This window comes from Corapipo altera, unplaced genomic scaffold (assembly GCF_003945725.1).
Source record: "Corapipo altera isolate COAL_440 unplaced genomic scaffold, ASM394572v1 45, whole genome shotgun sequence".
NCBI lineage: Eukaryota > Metazoa > Chordata > Aves > Passeriformes > Pipridae > Corapipo > Corapipo altera.
Genome location: NW_020884877.1, coordinates 13615391 through 13639209, shown reverse-complemented (window position 1 = coordinate 13639209; position 23819 = coordinate 13615391). Strand labels below are relative to the sequence as shown.

The 23819-nt window shown below is 37.9% G+C and overlaps 1 protein-coding gene across 5 annotated transcripts in view; it reads left to right on the top strand.

Moving 5' to 3' along the window:
- RAPGEF4 (Rap guanine nucleotide exchange factor 4) overlaps positions 1-23819 on the top strand; it is a 153254-nt gene that overhangs the window by 59064 nt on the left and 70371 nt on the right. For all 5 annotated transcript variants that reach the window (XR_003526588.1, XM_027636801.1, XM_027636800.1 and 2 more), the window contains 2 exons: positions 15853-15925; positions 16979-17043. Coding sequence is in view for 4 of the 5 variants with exons in the window: in XM_027636801.1 (XP_027492602.1) it covers positions 15853-15925; positions 16979-17043 (138 nt within the window). In the remaining variant the exon portion in view is untranslated. The remainder of the gene's footprint in view (positions 1-15852; positions 15926-16978; positions 17044-23819) is intronic.

Here is a 23819-nt window from a genome sequence, read left to right as displayed (position 1 = left end):
TAGGACGGGTAGACTTCTGCCAGATTTCTCTTGACATTTTTTATTTTGTGTGGGGAAAAGTAGATTGAGGTTGGTATTCAGTGTTTGATGGAAGGCCCTCTCACTTTCTCAGTGCTCTGTTTCTGTACAGCAATCAAATCCCACATACTTTACTATATTCTGCCAGGAAATCTGCTAACCTTTCATATAATATGTAATAGGTTTTATAGCCAGTGCTGCAGAGCCGTTTTCCATGCAGGAGGATTTTCGGCTATTTTTTCTGCTGCCTTGCTAAGATTTGCAGTGGTGCTTTCTACAGTGCCAGATGTTGTACATAAAACAGGAAATTATATACTATTCTCTTGCTTATTGAGCAGAGAAGAAGAATCTACTTTTAAAACCTAGCTGGGAGAGGTTGCTAGAAATGCCAAGTTTAAAGAGATAGATCAATTATGGGAGATGAGAAGGCAAGACAAAACTTGCTTGAATGTGATGAGGAATGCAAAATCTCAAACACAGTTGATGTACTGACATTAAAGGGATTGTACTGAATATATAATCATTGTGGATATATGCAGAGGATTTTGTATTGTAAGATAATCAAATGAGTATTTCTTTGTACACACAATTACTGACACTGATGGGTATCTCAGGAGAGCTCTAATGATCTATATTTAAAGAGATATCAGAATTACATACTGTAGTATTTGTCCCTGAAGGAGTGCAATGTCAGAATAATATTTTGTTTAGCAAATATATGAGATCCTTTATCTACATATCTTGAAGCATTTTACAAATACTAAGCACATAATTGAGCAGCATTCTGCTGGGCTGTGTTCACAGGCATGGTGAGGCACTGGTTACAGAGCTCATGGATAACCCTGGTGCCCATCTGGCCATGCCTGGCCTGCAGGTTCCTTCTGTTTGGCCTACAGCTTTTTTCTGTCAGGTACTGAGGAGCAGTTGGTTTACCACCATGCTGCCAAGTGTCCTCTGCTTCCCATGAGGCTGTTTCAGTGTCTGCAGACTGAACTCTGCTGCCTGTCCACACAGGAGGAGGGTATGGCCTGGGCTGTGTGACAAGGGGCCACCACAAAGCTGGCCTCTGGATGCCGCAGCTGCAGAGGTTTAACCATGCTGCTGCAAGGCATGTGAAGAGAACCATAAAGGAACACATCAAACACACTATTAATTCTCATTAGTAAGCAATGCATAACATGTGACACTGAGAATTATAGATCTAAGGGGATACATCTTTTGTCTTTCAGAAACTTTTAAAACATACTAATAAATTCAGAGATGATTTGGATCAGACTCTTTGTAGCATTTTCTACTAGACAGAACCACTTTAGGAGTTGTTATATGCATGCATGGTGCTGTTCTTTGTACTGTTTAGGGCTATGGTGAGGGATCTAAATAAAATAGCTGTGAAAGTTAGAGGAAAGACAATCAACTTCTCTAGTGGGAGTGCTGCTCCAACAAAGAGTGTCAGTTGAGTACGAAGTCTTGTTACTTTTAGCTTTCATCTTCTGGTACCTTGAAATGGCTTTTCTGGCCGCCATCATTGTCCGCTACTGGTGTACACTCTGGAAACCTCAGAATTATATCTCTGTGGCTGTAGCTAACCTGATATATGAGCATTATTTGAGTTTTACAGCTCTTAGAAAAAAGTCACACTGGTCTGAAACTGGAGTAACACATTGGTGCGTCAGACCCTTAGTTTCTGTTTTGAGGCAGAGCAAATCAACAGGTCTGTGCTGACAGCATTGGTCTTGCTTGACATCTTGGTTACATCTGCTCTTTTTTGCTCACTTCTTTATTAAAAAGGCACCTTTGGACACTTGCAGCAATTTTCTTTTTTAAGATACCAGGTTTTATCCATGCTGTTGTTGAGAAATAATTCCCTTTCAAGTGTTCAGGCACTAGCATCTTTTCCTCTAGTCTGAATTTTTGCACTTGTTTCTGTTTGCAGGAAGGATTAGCTCTATCTGACGCTAGCACTGCTGACACTCACTGGGTAGTGCAGTCATCCAGTAGGTCTGCAGGTCTGTTTATGCTCCTTTTCCTAATCACGTCAGATCTGTAATACCTGTCAAGTTTCCTAAACTTACATGATACCAGTGATGTAAGAACTTTGTGATTTTGCCGTGAGAAAACACCACCAGGTGTTTTCCAAGACAAGAATATGTCATTCCTATTCATAGAGTTTTTGTTTACTGCTTTTGAAACCTACTATGATTTTCTAAAGTTTAGAGCTGAAACCAATTCCTGAAATTATGTGATTCTTCTGTAGCATAAAGGTTGTGGTGGGGGCCTTTTAAGTCCTGCAGATATCTGTGTTTCCTATGGGTAAGGCAATGAAACAGAGCCTGGGAATAGAAGGTGGCCAGGACATTGCTGGAATGTAGGCTGTCTGCATGTAGCCCTTCCCAAGGATGAAATTTCCCACTGCAGAAATGAACAGGAAATCTAAAGGCTACAGTGTAGTCAGACATCACATTTCCCAGTGCAAACGGTATCAGTTATGGTGAGTGAGTGGCATACTTGGGAATATGGCAGTGATCTCCTGAGACCTAATCTTCAATATTAGCTAGTGGACAATATGCCTTCCTATCGGAAGATACATGATCATTAGTACTATTCAGTTTTGCTGAAGCCAGAGAAACTGTTAATTGATGTCAGCTGGGGATCCATTCCAGCACAGGTGTATATAATGAACTTTAACTCCATGAGAGATATGCACAAATGATAATCACATACAAAAGACGGAGATAACAATGTCTATCTCATCTAAGAGCTATGAAGATTTTTACAGAGGTCTGAAGTTTATAAAACTTAAGAGACGGTATAATGCTAAATTGTGTTCCATGATGTTCCCTGAACAAGTAGCTATCAGTATGCAGGGAAATACTTGTAAAATGAAAAATAGCCAGTTAAGTATGTTAGGCATAGATGTACAGCCTCCTCATTCTGTAACACTGAATCCCCCTCAGTACTAACAAAGGAAAATAGGTCAGATAAACAGCAGTTACCATGTGAAAAAAATAATAATTATATTAAGTGGACAACATATTCTTGCTTTGTTTTCAGTGTGTTAAAATATTGTTTGCAAAACTTGTTTTGAAGTTGTAAGGTACCAGAAGAATTATGTGAAGTGGATTTAGATGCAAAGCTAGCTTTTTCTCTCTTTTAATGAAACCTTTCTTAAAAGCTGTTTTATAATTACACTTGTGGCTTGATGGATAATGCCTTGTTCTCGTATGCAAGTCATTTGATTCCTCTGGTGCCTTATAACACTCAAGAACCATGGACTCTTGCCGTGTGACTCATGCTGTAGCTTATTTTACTGTATATTCTATATAAAGACTTTCTTTGAAGGTGAGTGGATATACAGTATCAAAGTGACAATAACAAGCTTTGTCTGTCTTGCTTCACAACAGAGAAAGAGCCCTACAAAAATAGACTGAAGTGTAGGATGTTGCAAATGAGGTAGCCCTTCAATTAAGATGTCTTCTAGCTCTAGTATTACCAGTGACATCATCTTATTTTCTAGAGGCACTGAAAGTCTCATCCCAGTATAGCAATACACTTGCTTCAAGAATTAATCGTTTTTCTTGCTGTCAGAAAAGGGTGAAGTATAGCAGATTACTTCTCAATAAAACCTGCCATTCTTCTCTCAGGAGTGCATAAGAATGCTCAGGTATATTTTCCACCACTGCAACAGCAGGCAATAGCAATGCATTCCAAGCCAGAGCTGTTTGTTTCAGGTGCTTAGCACATTCAATACTGGTGTCCACACAAAGCTGAAAAATTGAAACTTCAGGACATCTATGCATGGTCTTAATGAAAACACCTAAAAGAATTGGTAATATAAATATAATTACAGCCAGCAAAAAGGATTGAAAAGTTTTTCTGTGAGTGGAAGGACTGAAAAAGCTTATTTCCTTTCCTTTTATACTCTTTCCTGCCACCAATACTACCATAACTTCAGTGATGTATCTATTTGACGGTAGATAATGGATGTGGCATTTGGAGTTCTACCTGTGAGGATTAGCCAGCTGGAATATGTGTACAGTCTGCTCAGCTGGCTGTTACCCTGTGAAGTGGATGACTGGGAGTGCTTCCCTCTGTTCCCCTAGTATATTCCACTATATTTGGGATCTCTCTCCTATCAGTAGTTTTTTTTTTTAGCTTGTAGGACCCCATCTGAACCCTATCTCAAATTTGGTTAAATTTTTTCCACTGAAATCAAGAGTTTCTGTGGAGAAGGGAGGAAAGGGAGGAATTTCCTGCCAGGCAAAGCGTTTGCATTTTGTTAGGAAAGTAGACCAGCAGAACAGAATCTTTGTACCCATGCCTGAATACAGAAGGTCTGGCACATGGTGGCCACAACTATAACGCAAACAACTGAAGTTTGTTGGGGTATGCTTTTAATGAGAAGGTTGGAAAAATCATCTGGGACATTTCAGTATAAAAGAAATGGATAGAAAGATGAGTGGACAGGATGCTCTCTCCTCAGCTGCACAGCCAAATATAGGATTATTTACTGCATCCTCCAAGCAAGGCTTTTTGAAAAGAATTTTGTATTGCCCTTGTTGAATTTTCAAAATCTGCAATAAAAGTCTTAAACAATCCATCTGTGTTCGTATGATAATCTACAGAAATTACTTAAAATCATAGTGTAGTAATATCATGCAACTGTTATTTCTTCCTTCTCTGCTGAAAACCAGCTTAGTTTGCTCTCCGTGTAAGAACAGTGTATTTATCTAGCACTGTTTGCTTTCTGTGAGTATTATTCCTTGTAATACATAATTTCCAACGGGTTCAGAACAAGAACAGCCAAGGCTCATGAGAAGCAGGTGGTGAGGCCTCCCCAGCACAGCCTGATGTATTTAATACCTTTCTTTCATCTTTTAAATCAACAAATGAAACATGATTCCTTAAGGAATGAGCAGGAAACACAAAGATTTCTAAGAAGTGGACAAGTGAAAGCAGAGGACTAGAAAGATGTTTTACTTTCCAAATTAATGATCTACTACTGTATGCCCTGACTTTATGAAACCCGTCTATCTAGTGGGGTAGGTTGAGCTTTCAGTATGCCAGTGAAATTACTTTTAGCCATCTGTGAGGGGCTACCCAGAAGAAATGGCTGTTTGCTCCAGTGGAATGGAAATACAAAAATTCAGACAATAATTTCAATTCCTAGTGAATTGGCTATCAAATAGATAACTTTTTAAACCAAAAACCAAACATAAGTTTTAGAATATACTTTTTTAAAAGCCACGTCTTTCGGAATGACAACCTAAGGTGTTTCACTGAAAACATCTTTTAGCCAGTTTGACAGAAGTCATCTCTCTCCCTAAAGGTCAGTACTTGGATGTTTGTGCTGATAGGTTTTGGATGCTCATGCTTGGCGAATTTTTTTCTGGAGGAGTCTTAGTGCTTTCTCATTGCCCCTCAGATGTGGAATATCCTTGTCAAATTGCCTCAGAACCGCTGTGTTGTTACATTCATAGTATGTGGCTAAGTTTAATGGTCTGTTAGTGAGTCTTCAGCAACCTCCTTTCTCTTACAGTTGATTGTTTACAGTCTTTCATTGTCATCATCGTCATCACCATCATTTGTGTAGTCCTCCTATATTAGCTTAATGGTAATAGCTATGTCTCTTTTAATCTGGTTATATCTAGTTAAGAACTCTATTTGGGACAGTGTTGGCTCAGTTTCTTTATTAGTTGCTTCCCATTTTGCTGGTATAGGTTCAGTGCATGAAGAGTATAACAAATGTCATTCTTTCAGATGAGAAAGTGTTTCCTAAGGCATTTTTGTTTCAGCCTTTAGAGGTCTGTCCTACAGTGGATGCCAAAGCAGTGAACTTCTTGTTCTCAGTTACCTCATGCTCCAGTATAATTGTACTTGCTCTATGTGGGAAAAAAAAAAAAAAAATCCCTGTGAAACATCTTCTTGTGTTTAGTTAATCTGTGCCATTCTGCACCTTTTGTGCTGTGCTACTTGCCTGCTCACATCCTGCCTCAAAGTGCACTCTGGGCATCTCTGTTGGGGAGGAGGAAGAGACAGGATCTGAGCTTTTATTTTGTGTGGAGAACTTAGCAAAGCTGGATCCCAGTCAAGCTGATTTCAGGGTTCTGTTGGACAAAGGAGGAGGATGATATGATGTTATACTTTTTTCCTTCCACCCTCTTTCTTTTTTCTGGAAATATTATTATTCAGTTTAGTTTCACAGTTTACCCTTCATTATCTTGCGAGTTGTCTCCATTATTTTCATGTTCCTCTTGTTTCATTTTTCTCTTTTGGTCATGTATGAGTTCAGCCTTAACATCTCTTTAGTATTTTTTCTGCTTAAGAAAGTCTACACTGCATCTTCATTACTGTGCTCTGCTGCATATCTTAAATGCTGCTTTAATCTTGGTGAGAGATAACATGACAGATCATAGGTAGAACGAAGGCTGATAATGAGGAATGAAAATCAAGTTGACCGTTTTTTTATGATTATATATTGTACTGTGAAAGAAACTACCATTCAGGAAATGGAAGAAATAGAAAACAAAAGCTTTTTAATACAGAATTCCTGCCCACAATGAAGTGTCAGCTAGTCAAACTAGGCTATATAGTTGATGCTCAGCTCAAGTGGAAAAAATCAACAATTTGAGTAATTTTTAAATGGTAACCAAAAGGATTTGTTTGGGTTTTTTTACCTAGCTGAATTAATCTGTGAGAATGTTGTGTAATTTCTTTAAACAAGACACTCCTCAGAATCATAAGTAGTTTGGTCTCTGCTTTGCTTGTACTATTTTAATCCTTCAAAACTCACATATTCTATCCTATTTTCTCTTTTTTTTCCTTGTAGTGTGCCCTCTTCCCTGAAGTAGTCTATTCACTCCTTGAGATATCTCCTCTGTTCGGTGGATTGAAGGAGTCTACTTAGGCTATATATTGCACTCCCTCCTGCCCTTCACCCATTACTCCTTAAAACATTTTCACTTCCTTCCTTCTAATTTCTTGCTATTTTTTCTTTTTTTTCTAACATTTAACTTCCAGTGGGACTTACTTTCTTTCTTTCCCATCCTTGCATGCCTCCATTCCTCACTGTCCCCTTTTATCATGAGGTTTGAAAATGTTTCTAAGGCTGAGCTGAAATGAATAATGTTACTTTACTTTTTTACCTAAAGAAAGGGTCACACGAGAAACAGTCACAGCAAGACTCTGTGTTAGAGTTGCAGAAGGGTACTTGTTGTGCAGGCTTTTTCAGTCTTGGTGAGGGATTGGCAGCAGTCACTTGCACTGGCTTCAGTCGGTAGGAACAACCTTGAAAACTGCCCCCTCCGTGCAAATGTAACCCCAAATAAGGCTGTTGCATTGTTGCAGTTTGTTAGTGCAATTTACCTAATCCTTATGCTACAGCACAGCTGAATTGCTGTTGCTAATGTTGTTTGCATTGCAGTTTGATAACAATCAGTCATTCCTATCCAGTACGTTTTGATATGTTCAGTTAAGATGCTGTTGCATAAGAGACTGTTTGACAGAGTGTGTTTAAAGGTCTTTTTTAGGGAACTTCAAACCTGAAAGCCATAAGATGTGGGACTGCACATGTGGACTTAAAGTCATGTAACAAAATACGAAATTTTGTTACGAAATAGCTGAAATATTATTGTGAACTCCAGTGGGGAAGTACCACAGGCAGCATTTATTATACTACACTGCATGAAAGGGACTCCAGATTTGAGCAGCTTGGACCCATGAGAGATTTGTGCTGACAAAGCAGTTCTGGTGGTAGTGGTGCCATTGCACTGACTGCTAGCTGAATTGGAGGCCCAAGTGTTTTGGGGTCCTGTTAAGCGATATCAGTCTGATTGTGAGTGATTTTCTGCCAGAATACACTGTTTTCTATCCACTGGAAAGAGTAGATTGTCTTCAATTGTACTTCCTGAAATATAATTATTTAGTTTGTCTTTGTGTTTCCCCCTCTTATTTTGTGCTGTACTTGTTTTAATTTCTCAGCAGTGTTCCTGAGTGAGCTGCAAAAACTGCTTTTAAAATGCCTCACACTGTAATCAAAATAATATTTAAAATGCATTGAAGAAAGACTAATGTTATAAGGGAAATGGCATGTTTACTTATTTACAATTATTAAATAGCCTCATTATTGTTAGGCACAATTGAATAGAAACAATCACTTTGAGGAATTATCCATGAAAAGGAAACCTTTGATAATAAATGAATATTGGAAGTTGATGTGTGCTTGTTTCTCTGAGAAGCAAAAACAGTGTTAGATTGACCCCAATGAACTAGTTAAGAGGTTTATATTGATTGTATTTAACCCAGACTTTCCTTCCAGATGAAAACAAATTTCTAGACCAAACATACTTCTGCGCTTAGAGGTTGTAAATATGAAAAGCAGAGTTACGGATCAGCTCACCATTTTACTTTTTCTTTATTTGTTTCAAATCTTCTTATAAAAAAATATATATATAGTAGGAGGGAGGAAAAGAAACTGTTAATTAATTAATAAAGCCACTGCTGGGCACAGTGTCATCATGCAGAGACCTTGTGGTGACCTTACAGAATTACTGCAGAGAAGTATGACTTCCACCACTGTCAGAGCACAGCCTGTGCTGGGAGGTTTCCAGTTTTTCTCTATCTCAGCAGCACACACCTGGTTGCACATACATTTCCTCAGATGAAGTCTGTTTCATAACGCTCATGCAAAGATATGTTGGTCGTACGTATCGGGCCTTCTGTATTTTCAAGGTGGCAATCTCAGGGTGGGGCAGTAATTTGGCTTGGAGGTTCTTGCTGACTTCTTACTAAGTACACACGATCCTTGCTTTTTGCTTGCTCTGCAGGCTAAGGTATGTGACCAGAAACAAGGCACTTGTGTTGCCACAGTTACAGAATCTACCATTCTGTCGAAGCACGTTACAAACGTAAATACCTTTCCTGTGTGACCTTTCATCTCAGCTGAAGCTCTGCTTCAGAAAACTGCTAAAGATCAATCAGGGACACACACCATATGGAAGAAATAGTGTAGGAGGCAGCCCGTAGCTGCCCAGGTGAGGAGCTGAACAAAGCCACTCTCATCCTGTATTTGCGAGTCTCATATTACCTGTCTTTAATCTTCCTTGTACACTTCTTGCATAGCACATCCAAACTGAGCTCTCCTGAAGGAGCATATCTTTGCTTTCCCCTCATTAAAACAGTGTATCTGAAAATAAGAGGTGTGACTGTCTGAGGGTAAAAGGAAGTATTTTGTACCCGAAACTTTAGAAAATTTTTCTTCCTCTTGTCCTCATGTTCTTCCCCATGAGATGATTACAGACTTGGCTTCATCTAAGTCCTGTCACTGTAATGGTAAGAAAGATTATGTTAAAATGGCATATTTTTTGTAGAAGTTCTGCTCTTTGTTTTTGAGACGTATCTGCTGGCTTTGCTAATAAAGACAGGTTTACAATTGTTAGTGTCACAGAACGGTTTGAAGAGGTGTGAGGTTCTGTTCTGTCACAGAAAATTCTGGCTAAGGTGTTATTTTCTGCCTCACTCCTACTACAAGTGGTAATGAAAGAGGAGAAAAGCTTTATTTTACGATCTTATTTTGATCTTGTTTTGAGTTTGAAGCGCTGTCGCTGACAATCATCGTCATCTGATTTTAAAGCGAACACATTCAACACAAATCACTGTGAAAAAGTAAATATGGAAATGTATAATTCTGTTTTTCAGCCTTTTGGAAACTTGGACTTCATGTTAAAGGCAGTTAAAATATTATTTTTTTCCTGTAAATATATTATCTATTGTATGTTTACACAAATGTAGTAAAAGAAAACACATAAATCAAATGGACTGTTTGTTCTTTTTACATTTTCTTTGTCCTTTTTAAAGTGTATGCAATCTTTCCCACCCCTCCCAACCAAGTCCTATCTCCACCCAAGTGCATTTCCTTAGTGGATTTCTCTAAGAGACAGAATCAGAGGGCTGCATGATGGCATTTCTAAATTTAAATTAGATGGAGCAGAATAGGCTGTGTAATTTGCTTAATCACTGCTCCTGCTGTAATTTCCTTGGATTTGATTTTTTGCAGTGCAGTCTTATCTTTAGGTTTCTATCTGGTAGCCAAGTCTGCTATTTGGCATGATTTCAGAGAGCCTGGGTGCATTTTTCTTCTTGAGAAAATATCAAGGGGATTCTGTGATAAAGCAAATTCTGCACACAGAGCTTTTCAAGCATGATAAATTGATTTAAATGGGAGTGTGACAGAAAAATATATGCCTCCAAAACAAAGAGATGGAATAAAATCTAAAGCATAGTTGATTAAAGCCATGCAGAAACATTCAGAAGATGGTAAATCAGTAAATAAATCGAAAAGATGCAGATTCATCTGCTGTTATATAAACTGTACCTATTCTGGGATTGGGATTCAGCAATTTCAGTACAGGCATTTCCTGTATTTATTTTATCTGAATATGACTAAATGGTACTTCACTTCTGCTATTTCAGGCCTTGTCTATCTCATTTTAATGACTTGATAGTCTGACGTATACAAAACAGTCTGTCTGTGTTCAGTAAGTTGTGGTAAGATCTTCACGTGGTTTATTTTCTGTTTTCCACAGTGCATAAAGATATGTTTTTGCTATTGTAGCATTACATTTTCCTAATTTGTCTTTCCTTTAGAAATACCTAAATTCTGTTCTTGTACCTATACTGTCAGTAACAGTGAATGTTTATATTCTGTTAATGACAAAGGCAAATATTTAGCAATAAGCAGGTGTTCTAGAATGAAGCACCAGCTTCAAGCAGTGATTCCCCATGTAGCATTAAACAGCCATGGGTCAGATCCTTTTTGTGATAGCTAGTTAAGTGATGTTGACCTGAAATGTATGGAAATTTCTGATTGAGCTTGCTTATAAGAAATACACTTATTAATTTGTAAATGTACTAAGAAGACAGAATCTGAAATCAGAATTAGGCCAGAGTCTTCGTTGGGTCTCAGAACATAGGATTAGGCAACAGCAAGTGTGCTATCTGTTTTCCACTTCGTAACAAGATTTGGGTAAAAAAGAACTATCAGTATGATAATCAGTTTGGGATTATTTTGCGAAAATCTGTAAGAACATGAGGCACTTTATATTGGAAAACACAAATGGATAGCAGGCAGATGACCTGAGATTTTACCTGTCAGTTAGTTCAGTAAAGAGCGATCTTCAGAGTATCAGATGTAAAGGCAAAGGTCTGGATTTTGAGACAGCAATCTCTGCTTGATGTGATGGGTGAAGAAAGGGCCCAATGATCTTCAAGGGCTATTTCTTTTGGGGGCTCTTTCTCACAGGGGCTTTTCTCCTTATTGTTCTGGAGAAAAGAGAAGAAACAGTGCACCATGAGAGTGGTGCGCCCTTGTGAGTAATGCTCACAAGGGAGATGGTTCGTTGCCAAAATGGTATAACTGGTGCAGCCAACTTAGAGGAAGAACAGAGTGGTGCTGAGAGCATCAGCGATCAATTATTTATTGTCAGAAGAAAATAGAGAAGCTGGCTCACATTGTTAAGCTACAGCATATATTCCCCGAGAGAAACAACTGCAGGAGTATGGACAGCTAGTACAGGAGTATTGCAGAGCTCAGGTAATAGTCATAGTAAGAGCATCTGATAAAGTAGTTTCTCTAGGTTTTAAAAAATGTGTGTTGAAAGATCACCTTGATGTTCGGCCTAGGACTTCTACAACTGAAATAATTTATTTTGTGTTACTCCCAAGTTTGCAAGTAATGTTAGTCCTGCCTTTTCACCTTCTCTGCTGCTGGTTAGTGGTAGGCAGGAGACAGCAGAAATGCATCTAGTGAAAAGTGACACTGTGGATTGAGATTGTGAGTGGGGAAGAAAAAGAAGGAGAAAGAGAGAGATATATATTCGACCACGCACCTGTTGTGGTCTACAAAACTTTCTCCAGTGTTACAAGACAGTAATTCCTAGTATCTGGCCACGTGTAGGTTCACCTTTGCATGGGGAAGCATCAGAAGCCTGACTCCCTAGGGCTACAAACCACCACTACCTGGGTCCTTATTACAGAGCCCCTAAGATACCTTTTGCCAACTGGAGAACTGCTGCACTTGGGGGGAGTATTTGGTGTGGAACCTGCTTTCAAATCTTTGTACACAGGAGGTTTTCCCGTCATCAGACCTGAGTCTTTCCCATTAGAGTGCTGGGGTTGTGCTATGCAATGCACATGGACAACAAAGGTTCGTCTATTTTCTTTCCATGTACTTGGCTTATTTTGGAGTGTCTGTATTGTAAAAATCTCTTTTTTGCTGCTTCTTTCCCTTTAAACAGTTATTAGTTCTTCACTACTTGCAGCGGAAGAGAAGGGACTAATCACAAAGATGTATTTTATGTACCTTATGTGTACCAAAAGCATTTTTTAGGAATTTGGGGATAACTTGCATCAGAATAATAAGAATTGCCTTTCTAAGCATTAGCATATAAAAATATACTCAATTACGTTACAGAGTAGAAGAAAACCTATTGTAGTGGTGAAAACTGCAGCTAATTGCAAATGAAGTCTTAATAAGAGCATGCAAAGAAACACACTGAAAAACTTGACAATGAGTGGCCTTAAAAACCGTTGGCATGAAAATTCCCCCACAGCACCTTCCCAGTAAGGCAAGCGTGTGATTCTGTTTCTTCCTTTTCTTCTATCCCCTACTGTTCCTTGTCAGTGCTCTTCTTTGCCTTAGGCTATAGCAGTAGTTGAAAAGGTCAAAATGTGTTCATTTTCACCACTGCATGGATATGAGGCAGTCAGCAAATGGAAAAAAAATATTGTCTTTATTACTTGTGCTGTCAGATTAGATGCAGGAAGTGTCTGTTCTTTAAGCTGTTGCATGATAGAGTTTATAAATCGGTAGAAATCTGAAGACAGAGTGAGGTCACTGAGTGTAGTTTTAAAAACTACTGTCATGTTGGATTTACAGAACTTGAAGACTTCTGGTAATAAACAAGCTTATGATGATTTGATAACTGTTGCTGTCTTTCATAAGGAAAGCCTTTCCAGGCTTCATACCACCTGTGGAATACATTTTCAAAAGCATTTTGTAAATATTTAGTCTGTTAATTTTGAATGATTTAAAATCATCTATGATGCTACCTATGAGTACAATTTAATTTACCGCATTTTGTTTTCCAGACATTACAGTAACCAGATAGGTCTCATTATCTCAGATTTCAGAGATCTTATACCTGGAACTTCATTACTCCATCTGAATCTTTAGGCAGTTACTTAGATCTTTCTTTGTGTGCTTAGGTTTCCCAGCAAACAGTGTTTCCCTAACTCCTTGGCAAATAAGTTCCCTTTGACATTTAATTTGACTAATGAGGTGACACAATTTTAGGCATAAATTATACCTCCTATGTCAACCCACACCCTGCTGAGATATCTTCATGAGAGACCATGTGTAGGCAGTCCTATCAGTCTTCCCCTCAGATATCCAGGTATAGAAGGAAGTTTCACTTTATGCAGAGGTGCCCTGGAGGAGTCTGAACAACTGAGCTTTCTGAGGGCCTGTTTTGAATTAGTTGCTCTCCTTCACTGGCAACACTGCCCACAGGGCTTGCTCTATCAGACTTATGAGTAGACTTGTCCCATGGCAGAGTGGGACCTTCATGCAGAAGATGACAGAGTTGACATCCTTGGCAGTCTGTGGTTTTGTTTCTGGTAGGGTTTGGCTTCCTGAGCGTGAGGTGGGGTTAAATGAGATTGGATGCCCCCACTGAAGTTGTATATGCGATTCTGGCTTACTCTACCAGTAGTTTTTTCCTGAAGCTGAGTACTCAAATCTTTTGGAAATTATATGGTGTATTCTATGTTTTGTCTCATGAGATGAATAATCAGGAAAAATTTTAGAGAATTAATCGGAAGGAAACTGCTATGAAGTTTATGATGGCTGTGGACGTGGTAAAGGAAATAAAAGAGAAAATTACTGTCTTCCTACAATTCAGGTTCCTTATAAAGGTAGATTAAATGTGGACTAATAATGTATTTCTGGGAAAATGCTATTTTGGGAAAAATAGAACAAAAAAGTATCAGCTGAATGGTGAGGAAGAAGAAAAGAAAAACACCCTATACAATTTGGTTTTTATCTTATCCCAAATGAAACATTCCAATTTTTCATCTAAAAATAACATTTCAAGACCAAATTCAGTAGCAGGTGGAACAAAACATTTGTCTGTTCTTTGAATGAAGTGTTATTTCAACTCCTTGGGACACACTTCTGTTTTTTTAGTTTGGGCAAGGAAAATGAGTTTTTCCCTTGGCTTATGTGTGTGAATTACTAGTAGAACTGAGAAAATAAGTATTTCTCATGTTCTTCCTCTCACTAAGTTCCAGGCAAGGTCTAGATGCAGAGTATGGGAAAGTGAATGGTTTGGAAAAGAAAATGGGAGAGTTGTTATCCCCAAGTGAAGTAACATTTGTTTTCTGTGACTGACGAGCGATATAACATAGATTTGCTTCTACGAGTATTCAGCTGGATTATGGGTGAGATTTAAATAATATGTTACTAAGCTTTAGGATGTAATAGCTTGTCTAAAAATAGGATTGGATTATTAAGATTAATGTAATCTTTGTAGCTTTTGTTATTATTTAGAATGCAAGATATTCAGCCTTTAGTGCTAGAATTGATGATATTTTCATCTCCATTTCCAAGAAAAAGAAATGTTAAAAGAATAATTTAAGCATTGTTAAAATTCAGCAGGCAACATTTTAAAAGTGAATACATCCAAACAGCTCCACAGAGCAAAGGATAAAACTTTTAAATTAAAATCGCACCATAAAGGTCATTTTCTGTCTCAGTTGTTATGTGTGCTTAGTTGAAACCTACATGAATTTCAGCTGATGGATTGTTCAGGTTCAGCTCATTGCGCACCGTAAGGACTGTGTGACGCATTTTATTTACACTGAACATCAGCATCCCTGTTGCCCAAGCTTGTTTTCTGGTGGTTCCAAAAGGGAATTATAATTGTTTACCCTTAAGCATGGCAGTAATATAGTCTGATTGGAAACAAAGATGTGTCATTTATTCGTTGAATTATTTGTATTTGATAAAAGGACAATTTTTTTTCCTTTGGTGTTATTTTTGTAGCTTCTGTGAATTTCTTAAGCTGTAGACAGAGCTTTGAACCTTATTGATCATGTCACCAGCATTCACTGAAGAAAAATACCAGTTGCTGACATCAGTTACAATTATGTAGCTTACAGTGGTACAAGGGATATTATTTTTATAGCTACAAAGTTTCATCTGCTAATACAGTTTTTGTATGAGGATATAGATAATATGAGATATTCAATATTTGTGTTTCATAGCCTTGTAGTTTCTGAAAACTGAATGTAGTGTCTTGGAAATAAACATTTAGAGCTTTTACACTAAATCCTGTGTATTGCAAATCTGACACCAAAACTCTCGTGGTACAGGATTCTTATGAATCCTTAATTAACACTCTTTCTCCACCCCTGCAATAAAGTAGCTTTCTAGCTTCAGTTCAGATGAGTAGTGCAATTTCAAATGAGCTTTAAAACAGCCTTTATGGAAAATCACACCACTAAGTAAAATATCGATTTATTAGAACCCTTAAAGTCATGCTTTGGGGAAGATGAAAGGGGGAGCTGTTTTAGCACAGTTTTTGATGGAACAAAGGCAGTGTGCTCCAGTCAAGAAAGCAGAGCTTGTAGTGTTAAGAGTAAATACACATTTGATTGCCTCATATCACATGTGTGCCTGAGAAGCTAAAGGCAGCAGACACAAAAATGTAAATAGCACGTATTCTCCTGAATGGTTTTATATGTCTGTACCTGACTGAATGTGCCATCACTGTCTTTCAGAAATATCGACAGTATATGTCTGGACTTCTCACTCCTCCTTATGGTGTTATGGAAACTGGCTCCAACAATGACAGTAAGTATGAGAACTTAGAAATCAGGTGGTCGTTAAAAAGAGAAAGGGGAAGAAAGGGGTAGATGGAAGTCCTCTGGTTATGGGGTTGGAGTTGAAACGTTAAATTAATTTTGGTATTGCAACTGTATTTATACTGCACGTAGCAGGAAACACTTTGGAACTTGCCTAAATGTCTTCCCAACTGTATACAAGTGTACACAGAGCTGTACAAAAATCTGCACTCTAAGCCAGGCCTGTTGACTAAAGCTTACTGTATGATGTCATATAACATTATAGTTATAGATGTTACATTAATTCCATGGAACATGGCCGTGAGTCCTGCTAGTAAAGTAAAAATAACAAACTGTCTCATTTTTTTAGTTAGGATGGGCTACACAACTTGCTAGAGAATCTAGGTTAGTGCCTGAGCAGACAGCTTGCAGTAAACATGCCACTCTCTGACCTTTGTTACATAGCTGAATAAGTTTGGGTATGTCTGTGCCTCATAAGAACCTGCCAAGTAGGGTAGTGCTGTAGACATGAACCCAAGGGCAGCCTTTGGAACTCATCATTTCCGTAAATCAAGGTACTTTTATTTATTGGCCAGGGGATTATTTAGATGCCAACCAGGACAGTATCTGATGGCTAAAAATTGCATCTGCAAATTTTGTGCCATATGCTGTGCGTTCAATATGTTCTATTTGCAGGACAATAGCATAGCAATGCTAGTTAGTGCAAACTCAGTATCACATTGACTTCCAGATACTAAGACATAGATTATGTTAAATGAGAAAGTATAAATAATTCCTATATACATGTTTCAGATATTAAGTTGTGAGAAAAGTACTATGCTTAGCAAGCAGTTTATAGTATTTACACAAATTAGCTTTTCTGTGTTCACAAGAGGAAACTTTTTTCGGAATAAATCTGTTTTTCTCTTTAAAAATCATAGATTAATGTGTATGTTATCAAAGTACTGAACCATCAAATTCCCTATTCTATCAATAAATATCTTTATTGTTACTTAAAGAATGTACAGTATTTATTCATTTATTTTCTGTATTCCTTTTTTAGGAATGCCAGATAAAGACAGTATGTCAAGCAGTGCTCTTTGCCAAGTTGCTAAAAATTGTAATAAGGTAAATCACACATAGTTTTGCACTTTTTTTTTTTTTTTTTTGCTGGAGGGGGAGGAATTCAGTTATGAAAAATGCAAAAGTGCAACATTAAATTGAAAAGAACCGAGTGCAAATGCAAAGCATGTGTTTGATGCATTTGAGCACAGTATGCAAATTATAAGGATGCTTTAGACATTGTGTCATATAACTGAAGAAAGCAACTGGTCTGGGATTATTAGCAGGTATACTGCTGCCAAAGTTTGTGTTACAGTCTGGTTTTCCTATCTTTGTTGGAGAGGTGCTGAGGGTAAGGAAGAAAAACTGCACTGTGACAAGACCAGTGGATAACCAGTGGATCATAAAATTCATGATTAAATCCTATTTTAAGGCTTAACTGAGTCTGAACTGATGTATAGGCATTGTTCTGGCCCTTTGCTCAGGGAGAATTTTCTCCTGTGTTCAGAGAGCAGCTTTACATTCCAGTTCCCCTTTGTAAAACAGTTCTGTGCCTTCAGCCTCACCAGATGAGGACCCACGTGAAAGAACTCATGAATATTTCTATGCCTGGTTTAATAGCGGAATATAGTATATATAGATAGATAGAGAGTAATAGTGGGAAGAAATAATGTCAGGCATTGCTATAAAGATTGATAAATTTTAGAATTTTTTTATGGCAGGAGTAGAAAAGTTACAGTAATAAGCAGATGCTTGGATGCCTTCTGTCTGGACACAAGAGTTTAATTGAATTCATTTATGTGATGTCTTTAAAAGGTTAAAGGTATTTTTGTTGCTCAAAAAAGATCTCTTGACAGCAGATAAAAACAAGGAATATTTTAACATGTTTCCTTGACGCAAAAATAACTGCTTCCACCTCTCCCTGTCTGTCTGTCCTGCTTCCTCAAGGGTACTGACCTTTCTTAATTGTCACATTCAGCCTTTATTAAATGTATACATGTAACAGTGTGCAGTTCCTTTTCCTACAGTCGTATTCACTAATGCTATACCACTTCCTGACACAGCCTTATCCTGTAGGAACATAAACATTTTTCCATGCACTGAGTAATAATTCTTGGATACTTAGCACCTTTCATTCTGTAAGCATTTTACAAAACAGTTAACGAATTATGCCTAAGTGGTTCTTTAAGTTGTTGGCATTTCAGTGGAACACTGGGAGTTAAGTCGGGTCAGGGGTCTTGCTTGGCTTCTCAATGCAAGCACCAGGTGCAGAATCCAGAGTAAAAGATGTTTTCTGAAGCAGATAAAAGTAGCTGATAGAGGTAAGGAGGTAAAAACATCGGTCTCCCCTAGAAGGTGATAACCCCCCAGTAATGGGAAGTGATGCTCAGCTGAGGGTAGTAAACACTCTCACATGCAAAGTATTTTAGAAACTGAACGAAATGTAGTGATTAATACCTTTGCCAATAGCTGGGCTTTTCTAGCACAACAGGACTGTTCCTGCACAAAATAATCACTTGAGTAGGAGACAGAACTTGGCTGGGGCTGGGGCTGAGGCAGGCTACTCGGTGACTTTTACAGGAATAAGGTCCTTTGCAAACCATATTATCTTTATTTCCAAGACATGTGTAAAAAACAGACATCCTTTTCCCTCCCACACCATGCACATTTCTGTGGAGGGAAGCTGAGTGAGTAAATATGTGACAGATGCTTGTCACCTTGTTTCATCCTGAAGGAGCTCAGGCTGTCCCATGACAAATGTGGCAGAAGAGCCTACACAGCATAGAAATGGTTCATGAATTCTAGTTCTGTGTGTTTTCCATATGACCATAGTTCCCTTTAATTATTTTAAGTGAAAGGTAAATGCAGCAGAGGTAAATACCTGAGTATTTTATTTACTGCATGCAAGCTTCATTCCTGCAGTTTTAAACTGTACAGCTGTTACAATGCTTACAAAAAATGTTGTTCTTCATCACCTGTAGTCAGTTTTGAACAACCAGGGAGTTAGTGGAATTGCAGGGCCAAATTCCCAGAGTTGTTGACAGCTATTCGAAACAAAAAATCAGGGTACCAGAAAAAAGCACTGTGTTTGTAGATTTTATATATTTTGCTTATTTTTAGGGTGATATATGACTTCCAAAATGATTTATCAGGATAGGGAAGTGTTTCCAGGACATCTTTAGACTACTTTAGAATGCCAGAATGATGCCTGTAGGGCAGACAGCAAATGAGCTTGGAGAGGCCTGCAGACTACTCTGTAATGTCTAGAAAAAGACTGAGTGAGGAACTCCCTGACATTCAGAGAAAGTTCCTCAAAATCTTTCATATGATTAGAAAACATTACAATCTTAGACAGAAAGAGATAACATCTTCGGTAGTTCTGATCATTATGCATTTTTTTTTAAGGTATCTGTGTGTTGTTTTAATTTTTCAGGGAATTTTATAGCTGTAAATAATTTGCTTCAAATGAAATTTAATATATTCCAGTCTGGAAATATGAAATGCATGCTTTTCTCTTTTAGCCTGTGGTGAGTCTTTTAGAAGCACTGTAATAGATGATTTTCCATATTTGCTAATCATTTGAGTTTCATCTTCATAGCTTCATTTTTTTCTCCTGTCACATCTATTAGTTTTTGATGAGTAATGTAAGATTTTTCTTTTAATGCGTGCCTTGAAATTTTCTCACCATATGGGGATGTTTGGTTTTCCTAGTTCATTAAAATCTACAAAAAAATTTCCTATTTGGAGAAGGCAGCAAAGAGATTTTTTTTACCAAATGTGAATTCATTTGCATTTAGGGTTACATTATTGCACATCATTTAATGCAATATAGCAGTTAAATTGAGCATAAAATACTGAGAGAGAGTATACTATTGTCTTCAGTTATATTTTGGAGAATGGAAACAAAGTCAATTTAATGCTGACTTATGTAAGGGAAAATAACACAGCTTCAGTCTTTTTTAACTAGGACAGGCCAATATCTGTATACTGGTCTGTGTAGCTCTTAGTTTTTGAAAATTCCCATGGGGTAGAGTTGGATATGTGAGATGAATGTAACCCTAAAGCCAAAATGACAAAATCAATAATAATTTCAAATACATTTTTGGAAAAGACACAGAAGAGTACTTAGAAAGCATGGGAGGTCAGGTTCCAGTGGGCAGGCAGAATAGGTAGTAGTTCTGGTTCCATGTGTTACCAGCAGAGCTGGCAGCAGGGTTGCATGATGTTTCCCACTACAGGATCCTGTTCTTACAATTTGGCCACTTTTTCAGTGTTTACGCTGAGTTCGCCATGCTGAGAGTATGCTCCTGGCTGATTGTTAAATTGAAATGGATCAGACCTCTCTGACATTGAGTTGGAGGAAAACACATAGCACATATTAGATAGCTTTTCCAACTTATACACCAGCAATCCTGTCCTTTGGACTAGAAGCTTGACATTTGGGACTTATTCTGGAAGTAAGGAATACCATTTGTGACCCCTTAAAAAATAACTGTATTGTTAAGCACTGAAAAATCTCAGTTGAAACTGACTCATCAGAGGCTCGTTACAGTTTCACTGCGAACTTGTGCACACAGGCTGTGGGTGTTCCATGTGCAGGATCCCAGCACTGTTCTGTCCTGGGCTACTTGGGCATTCCTGTGTCAATGCTTAACGGTGTGAGGTTTCTCTCAAGGACTTCTTTTAGTTGCTAGAGCAACGTTTTGACTATTACAAAGACACAATGACTGAAAACCGGACTTATTTCCCCTGTGCTTTTACACCCTCTACTGGTGTCCAAGCAGGAAATGAGTTAAGGAATAGCCCATCTGCTCTGGAGAATGTGAGATGTAGGGTAGTTTAAAGAAGAGGGCATTGCAGGACTGAGTTGCAGAGACACAGGAATGAATGTGGGTGGACCTGCTGAGAACACGAATCTCCACTCTCCAATGGACGCTGGTGCTGAATACTACTTTCTGATATCAGCAAATGTCTTAAACTCCTTTGCAAACTGTAGATGCCTAAGACAGCATAGGAATTATCCACAGAAGGAACAGAAATCCATGATTTATAAGTTAGTTATTCAAGTAGTAGATAGTAAAAAAATTCTAACCCTGCTAATGATTGAAGCTGAAGTTTCGTATTCTTTTCTGTTATGGAATCTCCATATTGCATTTTGCTAAAAGAACTCCCACATCCTCAAGAAGCTACACAAAAAAATTCTGCTTGAAAGGAAGGCTGAAAAATTAAGTGCTCAAAAGGAAAGTATTTCAAGATTGGAGGCTAACTGAGAAGTGTTAATGAAGACCTCCTAAATGTGTTTGTTATGCTACAGACTTTGATTACCTGCTCACATAGATTTTTCCTATGACACACTTAATTGAAACATCGTCTCACCTGAAAAACCATGCTAGCTTTCTTTTTGTACAACTTGATCTTTGTATAGGTTTAAAACCTTCATAAATCTGTGCCTTATTCATTGAAAGCATACATCCTAAAAGGGGGAAGGTGCTTCTTCCTCTCCTTTGTACTGATGAAACTATACTGAACTCGGAAGATATAAACAGATTAAGTTGTGCAAATTCATACAGTAATTCTTGCTATTGGGTGAACACTATGTATTTTTTTCTGAAATCTCTCATGCTTTATTTCCATTTGGTTCCTATATTCAGGTTTTTATTGTCATAAAGAGTTACAGGAGCTCCCCCTTGTGCACTACGTAATATTCGAAAAACTCATGGATTGAGTGAATGTCTCCTTTATGTTTTTTGTGTAATGTCTCCAAATCCCGTAGACTGGAAGCTTATCAGAAGTGATTTATTTGAAGGTATTTTGTATACCAAAGCTCCTATAGGATGTGCTGCAATATTCATCTGAAAGTCATCTTTTCATCCATCTTCTTCCCTAATTAATTTGGTGTGGTAAAATATAGATTCCTTTTCTCGTCTGAGTTTTCAGTAAGGCTTAGGAGCCATGTTGACATTTTTGCATTTAAATAATTTGGGTGATTGTGAAAACATAATTTGCCTTTCTATCAACTCTAAATACATTTAATGCAATTATATAGAAAAGATTTTTCACTGGACAGAGAAAGACATAATCAAGATTTAATCCTCAAAATATTGCAATTTCAACATTGCCAGGCAAACGAATATTCACTTATTTCAATTTTCAAGCACTTAAGTATAGCTCTGGGTATTTGAAAATACACTGTTTGTAAAGATGACATTGCAATTCACTAGGTGCAGCCTTGAAGAGCCCACACAAGACACCAGTAATAATCATGTTCATTCACCATATTAGCTACTCTGGCAATACACACAATCATTTTCCTTCTGATTTCTCTATATTTCAGTTTACTTTTCTTGGACAACTGAAAAGAAAGCTTATCTTTTAACCTATTCAGTGTATTGTCAAATGTGGAATTTGATAGAGCATTAGCAGAATTCTAAGGGGAATGTTTCACATTCTCATGAAATTGTGAGCCAAAAAAAAAAGAATACAGAGAAAGAGAGAACAGGAAAGCAGACAGTGTTCTATCAAAGTGCAGTGACAAGGTGTTGGTTTAGAAGCTGTAGTGTCTCCAACATACACATGAAAGCTGTGTTAAAGGATAACTGCTGTGTGGATGGTTTATATAACTGCCCAGTGATATGTGTGCATTAATTCCTATTCTCTTTTGGGCTCCATGCCAGAGTCGGTTCTCCTATACATTGTTCACATAGAGTTAAAAAATAATTTCATTTAATTTTCTGCTTTTGAAGTGATTGCGTCAAATAACTATGTGCAAATATTTCTAAATAATGTCTTTGTGCAGTCCTAACTGTACCAATTACTTTAGGGGGCTGCTCTGATATTTTGGCACCAATTTCACATATATGAAAGTAATTTTCTTAGAGTCTGTTTGAGTTCCTCATTTTGCTTTAAGTGAAAGTGCACAGGGTTCAATCATTATCACAACCTGTAACAATTTGGCTAATGCAGAGGCTGTGCATACAGTCCTTGGCGATGAGTCACATGGTGACAGCATATGGCAGGGGAGATAACAAAGACAGGAGTGTGAGAGGAGTAGGAGTCTGTGAAAAATACATTTTTCATACATTAGTAAGGAATTTCATCATGAAAAACATGAATGTCTTTCTATGTCATCAGAACTCTTTAATGTAAACAAAATTGTTAGTAGGTCTGCTGGCTTACACAAGTAGACTTTGTGTAAGCTAAATTGTTTCAGAACCACCAGGGAAGGGTTTGGGTACATCACTGTCTCCAGTTCCAGCCATATGGAGATGATACACAGCTGTAGGCTTCCCTTCCAAATGCCAGTGTGAATAGCAATATTTCAAAGGAAAGCTTGCAACACCCCATCTTCTGTTATACAATTCAACTACCTGGTAATCTATGAAACATCTATGATCCATGATTTCATTGGGTACCCTGACTTCTGGAAACCCTAATGGGAGTTTCTACTGGAAACAGTTTCTTCTGCTGTACCTAATCATGTAATTGAGCAGACCAATACAGAACTAGCCAGAGTAGCCCCAATGTGAAACCTGCTGGCCTTTTTCAGAGTAGCAGGGTAATCAAGTACTGACCCCCCAGACTAACCTTCTCCTCACAGAAGGGTTGTGGAGATGCTTGGGGGTAGAACAGGGAAGGCAGTTTGGCTGAAGAGATGTTTTGCCTTTCAGACTCCTCATGCCTAGCTGAATGAGTAGATAAATAAACTAAAAATTGAAAAAATAACAGTAATTCCTAGAAAATACTAAAATTTGTAAAATACTCAATATTGTGAATTAGGTGTGTGACCTTCCTTCCATAGGAGCATCACTCTAGTTTGATCCACTGGTTTGAGGACACAGCCT